General features: G+C 30.0%; 1 protein-coding gene across 1 annotated transcript in view; it reads left to right on the plus strand.

The window, feature by feature from the left end:
• LOC119687454 (ATP-binding cassette sub-family G member 1) overlaps window positions 1-6,981 on the plus strand; it is a 29,753-nt gene extending 22,772 nt beyond the window's left edge. Inside the window, exons 4-7 of the mRNA XM_038101776.1 lie at window positions 1,896-2,717; window positions 2,784-2,952; window positions 5,315-5,415; window positions 5,479-6,981. Of these exons, the coding sequence (XP_037957704.1) occupies window positions 1,896-2,717; window positions 2,784-2,952; window positions 5,315-5,415; window positions 5,479-5,979 (1,593 nt within the window). The 3' untranslated portion in view covers window positions 5,980-6,981. The remainder of the gene's footprint in view (window positions 1-1,895; window positions 2,718-2,783; window positions 2,953-5,314; window positions 5,416-5,478) is intronic.
• The last annotated feature ends 2,677 nt before the right edge of the window (window positions 6,982-9,658 follow it).

Raw genomic sequence — 9,658 nt, forward strand, 5'->3', positions numbered from 1 at the left:
TGTACACTTCGATTTCCGTACAAACTCTAAAAATGTTTTGATTTATTTCCTACTTGCAAAAAATAAATAATTCATTTTTGATGTTAAAAATTAGCTTTATAAAATCTAAGGTATTAGTTCAAAAACAGGGCATGGTTCTTGTATAGATATTCTTGAAGTTTAGTAATAAAATAAAAAGAAAGTTAGCTTTGGCTTTCCCAATACTTTAATACAACTTAAATATAAGAGATAAAATTATTATTACAAATTAATCAAATAAAATATACTTACAAACTTAAAGGCTAGCATAAAAACTTAGAAATTAAGAGGCTAAGTATTATTGAAAACCATGCGGACAGATTATTATCTTAATACTTTCTGTTCTCCGATATTTTACTTCATCGCTTTATTAATGCCTTGAGAAAAAATGGGGAATTAAACTTTGTATATTAACTCCTTATCTTTTTTTCTTCTTATAATTTTTTTTTCACATTTTTAGTTGTCTTTTTCTTCTTCTCAAAAATTTATTTAAACTAAAATTAACTGAAGCTGAGTTATATGCGAATTATATATTATATGAACACTACTACTACTAGACAACTTATAGACTCTTTAAATTATAAGATCTTTTTTAAATTCTGCAGGTAAACAAAGTTAGTAAAAAAAATAGCCTTATCTTAGTCAAAACCCACATAAAGACGTCCACCAAAAAGGTTCACAAATCCCCAGCAATTCTATTCACTTATTGAATCAAAATAGTTTTTTTTATATAAAAGCGATCTAGTCAAAATCGCACATAGTCCTGACGTAACTACTACTGCTCTTAAAAATTCAGATCACATCATGTCTTATTATCCAATCTTTGGCAAGATATATAAAATTGATACTTTTTGTGAACTTTTCTGTAGTCCTCAATATCCTGATGCAATATCATCTGCTTTAGCTTTAATATTCACTCTTACAACTGTCCCCATCTCCTCCACAGCATTGTCAACTGCATAGATTTATTCTAGAGATATACTCTTCTCTTCACCCTCTCTAGTGAATATGCTCATATTATATTTACTCAATAAGAAAGCAAAAATATCAATACATTTAACTTATTTTTCGACTTTTAGTCTGTCATTTATAAACTGAACTTTTTATCGAAAACTTCTAAGCTAGTTTAAAGAGCTATTCTCTTAAGAAGCTTCTTTGAAAGTCTAATATACCTTTATTTTTAATATCAATCAAATTTGTGGAAATTTTATCTTAACTTAAGGGGATCGTGCACTACTAAAAATATATTCATGAGATGATATTATTCAATTCCACTAATTTTCACTGTTTTCTGCTAATTAAATATAAATGAATCACTTTGAACACATTAGTGTATGTACAAAAACCTATATATTACCTATTATATGTAACATTCTATATTTATATTAACTTAATATCGAAATTAAACTCTTCATTTCCATTTCCACACAGTTCTTCTGAACCTATCTTCTAAATATGAGGTATAAATCCATTTAAACATGATTTCAAAATATTAATCTTGTACTTCTCCGACAGACGATTGAAGCCATGTCGTACATTTCTTATTAAATTTTATTATTTAACTTAACAATAGTGTAATAAATGTTTATAAAGAGTTTATAAAGATAGAACTAACTAACTACCTATTCCTCTTGAACTTAAATCATATAAGTCTCTCAAGTCTTGCTAATCTATAGTGATGATTATAATTTGCACCAAATTGGATATATGGTTCCACTGAGGTCGTGAATTTCGGAACATTGATACATTTTCGATTCTCAATATCACTTCGAATGGGTTTTAATCGAAATCAACAATTTTTAAAGAAATTTGTTTCCTCATATTTATGACTTAATAATTTTAACAATAAAAATTCTTTTACCTTTTTTTATTCACAGATTGACGATATTTTACTGACACTAAGTTTAAGTGAACATCGTAATACATTGACGCGTAATCTATCAGGCGGACAAAAGAAACGTCTCTCTATTGCCTTGGAGCTAGTTAGCAATCCACCGATTATGTTCTTTGATGAGCCGACGTCTGGTTTAGATAGTTCAACTTGTTTCCAGTGCATACATTTGTTGAAAATGTTAGCAGCTGGTGGTCGAACCATCATTTGCACCATACATCAGCCTTCAGCACGTCTCTTTGAAATGTTCGATCAATTATATACGCTCGCCGATGGACAATGTGTTTATCAGGGCAGCACAAAACAATTAGTGCCATTCCTTGGAACTCTCAATTTAGAATGTCCCAGTTATCACAATCCAGCCAGTTATGTGATCGAGGTTGCTTGTGGTGAGCATGGTGATCACACACGCAGATTAGTCGATGCTATCGATAATGGCAAGAAAGATATACGCACATCAGCCGATTATGCTAACTTAAAAGTACGTACAGATCTAGTTAAGGTGCACAATATAAAAGCTAATGTCAGTGGCGGTAAATACGAGGGTAATCTGACAATGAATAATGGCATTTTAAATGGTAATTTAGTGAATGATATTGCCAAAGATTCTAGTGTTTCCAATCCCACTACAGCTGTGGTTAGTACTAATGAAAAAGGTGATGCTATGATCGATATGGAGAAAGCTGATAATTGCACAACAGCTTTGCTATCGGCAGAAATAACTTCCCCCGAGCGTTATCCCACTTCACAGTTTCATCAATTCTGGGTTGTGCTTAAGCGTACACTCTTGTTTAGTTATCGTGATTGGGTGAGTTAAAATTATATGAAAGATAATGAAAGTATCCATTTTAATAATTTATATTTTTTTTTTCAGACTCTGATGTATCTGCGCTTATTTGCTCATTTATTGGTTGGTTTTCTAATCGGTGCTCTCTACTACGATATCGGTAACGATGGTGCTAAAGTCTTGAGTAATTTGGGTTTTCTCTTTTTCAACATGTTGTTCTTGATGTATACTTCCATGACAATAACGATCTTATCATGTACGTCATTTTCAATCAATTTTATTATGTGCATTTTATTAGATGCATAAGACCTAAATTAAGTATCTTATAATATTATATTATTAAAACCTAAAAATTAGCTGATATAGTATTGAACAATTACTGAAATCCACATTTGTTTATCTCCAGTTTAAGATAAATTTGAATAGGTCCAAGTTTGAATATTAGACAACTAGTTTAAAAATGCTAAGTAATTTAAGAATGTCATCTTTACCATAAATTAAATAACATTTTGTAGTGAAGTTGTTGAACGTGTCTTATAAATTTTAAACTTGTGTTAAATTTTCTTAACATTTAAACAATTGCTTTTTGATTGAAATAATTTTAAAGTATTTAAGGCAATACCTGCCAAAATCCATGTAAAATACTCACAAACACCTTCGCACTGCATCATAAGTTATCATTTTTAATAAACGTTATGACATTATTAATATTTCATTTGAGAGTGATAGATAGGATAATAATGTCAAAATGTTCGAAACGTCAATGAAAGACATTGTCAATCTTAAATATTTAACTAAACTATCTGAAGGATAGTAAGAGTTATTAAAGCTTTAATAGAACGAAATCGAGATGATACATACCAGTGGTAGTCCGTTTAACATGAATATACAGTTCCTTTAATCCCAAAAGATAAACGAAATCTTAATTTTCCTCCTTTTTTTATTAAAAATATTTTCAATTTATATAAGTAGCAGAGTCCTCCACTAGGTGGATTGATAATTACCTGACTTCACAACAGGTGGCAACGCCAGAACAGGAAACAGGAAACAGAGCACCTTGGTGATTTTTTATAAAATGGAAAGATACGACGATATTCAGCGTTCAATTATAAAATTCTTTCATTTGAAAGGAATGAACAATGATGAAAATGGATTCTGTTTACGACAACCTTGCACCATCGTTAACAGCAATAAAAAATTGGAAACCTGAATTTAAACGTGGTCGTACGAGTGTTTTTGATGAAGAGGGTCCGGTTCGTCCAAAATATTTAGGTATGAAAAAGCTTTCGGCAAGATAGGTATGGGTGCCGCGTTTGCTCACAATCGACCAAAAACTACAACAATTTTGCGTCGAGTAGTAACAATTGATGAAACATGGATCCATATCTTCAAAACCTGAGAGAAAGCTAGAAACCAGAGAATGGGTAGACCCCGGGGGTAGTGCTCCCAAACGACCACGAACTCAACCATCAGTTGAAAAAGTTTTAGCGTCCGTATTTTGAGATTGCATATTATTGGGTCCATTGTATGAGGAAATCAAGAAAAAGCGATCACATTTGTCGAAGAAAAAAATTCAAATTTTGTTTATGCAGAATAACACAGCCATTCACACGTCAATAGAAATCAGGGCAAAATTAAATGAATTACAGTACAAATTGCTTCCTCACCCACCATATTCCAAACTAGAAGAGACAGCTCCAGTAAAAGAGGTTTGCTTCAAATGATAAAGTGGAATCACATTAGTGTATCTGAGGTATATTTTGGAGAACTGGATAAATAGTATTATTTAGAAGGTTCCAAAATGTTAAAAGATCATTGGACTCGGTGTGTCAAGCATCATATATAATATAATGGTTTTACAAAAAAAATGTTTTTTTTACTTAGGCCGGGTATTTATCAATCGACCCAATATATGATATTAGTACACATTTTCATATGCTTTTATATGTGTATAAACTGTTGGAGTTTATAATATAGTGTTTATAATTTTCTTACGCAAAATCTGTTTAGATTTTTAAATAACTCTTCAAAGACTTTTCCTTTTTGTAAAATAAAATTAAAAAAAAAACCATAGCTACAAGTGTCTTGAGCCCTATATTATCGAATATACCATATACCCATATTACAAGTATATACTTTATAACAGCTTTAATATTTTTTAAAAAGGTGTGTTTTATTACATACAAATTAAATTAAATTTTCTGTAAGAATTAAAAAAAATTAAAAATTTATAATTAATATTGTAGAAATCAGTGCATATTTCTCACTTTACAAACAAACATCATTAATGCAAACAATGTATAGATATAAATTTTAAGAATTATACTTTTTCCCTTGGACTATGCTCCATAGTAAAAGACCTTGTTCAACTCGATATTTAGTTTTTCTAGTTTGATAAGTAGACCTTTACTAATGTTTAGCAACTACATGATTGAGAATCCAGGTCGATTCCTCTTATGTGATTCACTTTTTTAACAACAGACACGTAGACCTACTGTTTTAACTCACATCCATTCTAGCTATATAAGAATATATAAAATATATATATGAAATACTAAAAACGATTATTCGAACGCTAATTAAATAATATGAATGCAATAATATATTTTTGTTTTTAGTCCCTCTCGAAATGCCGGTACTATTGAAGGAAAACTTTAATCGTTGGTATTCTTTAAAGTCATATTATTTGGCTATATCTGTTGCTGATCTACCATTCCAGGTGAGTTTTATAATACAGTATAAATCATTGTTATTCACGATTTCATCTTCATTTAAATTTTAGGCTATTTTCTGTGTTATTTACGTGACGATTGTATACTACTTCACCTCACAACCGTGGGAGATGTTCCGATATTCCATGTTCTTGGCTGCTTGTTTAATGATATCATTTGTGGCACAATCTGTGGGTTTAGTTGTAGGCGCTGCTATGAACGTACAAAATGGCGTGTTTTTGGCACCAGTCATGTCTGTGCCGTTCTTACTATTTTCCGGCTTCTTTGTGTCATTCGATGCCATACCCGTTTACCTACGTTGGATTACGTATCTATCATATATACGTTATGGTTTCGAAGGTACTGCTTTGGCCACCTATGGCTTTGGTCGTGAAAAACTAAGGTGTTTCCAAACCTACTGCCATTTCAAGTCCCCAATAACTACTTTAGAGGAATTGGATATGGTGAACGCTGACTTCACACTTGACATTGTGGCGCTCATTGTCATCTTTGTCGTATTGAGAATTTCAGCGTATATGTTTTTGCGTTGGAAATTAAAAACAACACGATAATTTAATCTAAGCATTAAGAAACTATGCTAAGCAATGTGAAATTAAGTGTTGAATTTGTGAAATTATTATTATTTTTTCGATATGTACAATATTTTTAGATTTTTTAATTTTTTGTTTATTTAGTTTTATAAGTTCTTTAAGAAAAACGTGATCTTTTGTTGAACATAATTTAAAATTTTTTCTGTTTTTATTTATTATTTTATGTTGCACATCGATATGCATTCGATTTGAAGTTTAGAATTTTTATTTCACATCTCTGAGATATTTTCAAAGAACAACTTATACAAAACAAAAACAATTTAGTTTTAGGTACGAGTACATAATTTATACAAAGTTACCAATTACCTTATATATATACATTACACAAATTACACATACACTTACAATTTATCATATACATAATAATAAATTGATGTGGTTACTGTTTCATATATTTGGATGTATTTTTATAAATAACAAAATAACAAAATAACAAATTATTAATAAATTCTGAAATATTGCCAATTTTTATAAATATTAAAAAAAATTATTGTAAAGGCTGGTTTCCAACAACAATTATTAGCAATTGTCAAAAATAATGAATTTTTAAAAATTTATTATTTTCTCTACTATATTTTATACAAATAAATTGTTTATATAGTAAAACATTTTTGTTAAGTAAATGAAATAAAACTACAAAATAAGCAATAACGAACAATTTGGCGAAACATTTATATTTTTTATATTAAAAATATCTTTTTATTAAGTAGTGACCGATAAAAAAAACTTCTTAGTTCTATCTATTTTTCATAAACTTTACATACTAGTTTTTAACTACTAAAAAGAAAGCATTGTGTAGGGAATAAAAGCATAAATTGTTGTCTTATTTATATATATGCATATATAGGTATGCATAAATGTTTATGGAATATATATATATGTAATATATAATATTATAATAATATACATATTTGATATTTGTAAAAAATTTTATAGTATTTTATAATAAATTTTTATGTATTTTGCGGTATTTATATTGATATGTTTTGTATTTAAATATAGAATATATATAATATACCTTCTGAGGCTTCGAACATTGGTCAGTTCTCCTTCAAAAATTGGGCTCATATGTAAACAGAGTCGATTAAAGCGAGAGAACTATTATTATTATTTAATTATTAAATGCTTTCGCGTGAAATCGCCCAGCAGCCGGTACTACGGTCAGAAGAGTCCTATTGTACCAATTTCACTATTGATTACACAAACCCCTTTAAAGTATTGTGAACAAAATCCAGAATAAAATCTAGACAAGAGCTCTTAATCTCTTTTGGTGACTGAAATTTCATATGAAACAAGTTTCTTCTGTGCGTTATTAAAAATGGATAGTCACAAAGAATATGCATAGTAGTTTCCTCTAGTCTGAACGGATGATTGAGACTATTAATCAGATTATAGTTACAAGAAACTGAGATTAATGAAGAAAAGTAAAAGTGACTTGAACTGTAACGACAGAGTTGACCTACAAATCATAAAAATTACTTCTTATGCATGAAAATTATTGTGTTGCAGAGCATGTAGACCGTCTCTACGGTGTATTTTGTTTACTGAATTTGAAACAAAGTTGTGAAATAATGTTCGCTTTTTGGTATTTCACTACTATTAAGTATTATAAGACATACATTGTTCTTTTTTCATATAATTTTATTGTCAATATTTATAGCAATAGTTGATTTTTATTTAAGACAGTTTAACTAGATCAGGTAGTCGTTTTCATATCATTTATAGGTTATAATTGATGCAGTTCGACCTTCACAAATGTCAATTTATCAATTTGTTTACTTATATGAGATACTATATAAGTGTTAAATCTATTGCTCTGTGTATATATTTAAACAATTGAAATCGTTCCTTCGTGCTGTTATAATACACAGTATCATTTAGTTACTGCATTATTGAATAAATGATATTTTATCTAATTGCAATTATAATTTGAAACATGCAATGTTTAATTTGCCTGTCATATGAAATTGTCATTCATGTCCCGTGCAACCCAGTAGATTGTTTGCAGTTTCGAAAATGGGATTACGTGGCCTTGTGGTTACAAATTTGAATGACGTTTCCAGCACCCCTTCATATCGCTCTAGCTACCAACTGGAAGCGGAGCAAGAGTAACCAAACAAATAAACTTCACTTTGTCAAATTAGAGACTGACAACACTTGAAAAATTTATCACTCGCAAAAAGGCAACTAACGGCAACATTCAGGCAACGGAAAAATATGGCATTCATTCAGGTAGGTAGATAAGACCGAGCTTCTATCTACACATAATAAGATACAATAACATCAACTATGCTGACTGGCAAGTTTACAGCTAAATTATATCTGTCACTTCTGGTACATACAGGTAGATGAATCTGAAGATTGCAAGTAACCAAGGAAAATTTGCTCAGGCCAAATAAAAATTTATAAAAAAAACGTAAACCTAAAAAAACTATTAAATTTATAAAAAATGTAAATAATGTTGAAGAAACCTTTTAATCTCAAATTAGTGTTTAACAATTTCAGCTGAAGTTGAAACATTTGTCTAATATTGCAAAAACTAATTTCAAATTGCACACTGCCACACTCAGGCTCTTAGACGACATATTTGTGCGATTTTTTCCGTTTGAACATTATACACCCTTCATACTCACATAAATGAAAATCGGGTATTCTTCGCCATGATGTATGTAACGTATTTGTGCCCCATATTCTTGATCAACTTGACCAGATGAATTGCTGTACCAGTGTCCGCTTGTCTACATATAATCTTATGAACTAGACAAATAGTACTATGATTTCAATCCTTTTGGAAGGGGCATTAAGGGACATGATTTAAGGGAAGGGACATGATTTCTTAAAATTGAGGCTAGATAATAAATAAAATATATTTTCAATATAATAAGATCAGTCTCTGATATAAACAAATGTAAAGTCAGCTTGACCTGAGAGTTAACAAAAATCAACATTTTCAAAGGAAAGTGCTAAGAGACATTACAATTGCAATATGATATGTCAGAAACGCCGATCTCTATAAGGTAATCTAAAACCTTATTACAGTATAACTAACGAACATATCAACTAAGACTCCCGAAATCTTCAAACTAAGACTTGGGACTCGACCATATTATGTTATTGGCAGTGAATAAATATCGGAAATATATACATTTCTATAAACTGCTCATTATAATCTCATTATTGTTTGAAAATTTGAAAAAAATTTCTCTGGGTTCATATTCTAATAAGGCTGCCATACCAACATATATGCTCGGTCACATACACATTTTTACAGAAAAATGACTCTATATTTTGAACCAATTGGGATGTATTTTATTCTAAATAATAGTGTGTGTAAGGTATTTTAACTTGAGTTAAGCTAAACTTAACATTTTTACTTATTTTGAACTTAATTTACACAGTATTGACCATTTAATATAAACTGTTTCAAACAATGTACGTGCCAACTTTAGTGCTAAATAAGAGCACAGGAATTGTGCAGCCATTTCGAAAGAAATCGAATATTTCATAAGCCAAGCACTGCCGTTGCAATATACTCTCGTACCTTCGTATAAATCGATTAAGAGATTTCAGAGAATTGCAATGAAACGCTACCAAATGCTCTACCAAATCGTTGGATTATGGACTTGTTGTCATTGTTCGG

The sequence above is a fragment of the Teleopsis dalmanni genome, chromosome X (genome assembly GCF_002237135.1).
Source record: "Teleopsis dalmanni isolate 2A chromosome X, ASM223713v2, whole genome shotgun sequence".
Taxonomy (NCBI): domain Eukaryota; kingdom Metazoa; phylum Arthropoda; class Insecta; order Diptera; family Diopsidae; genus Teleopsis; species Teleopsis dalmanni.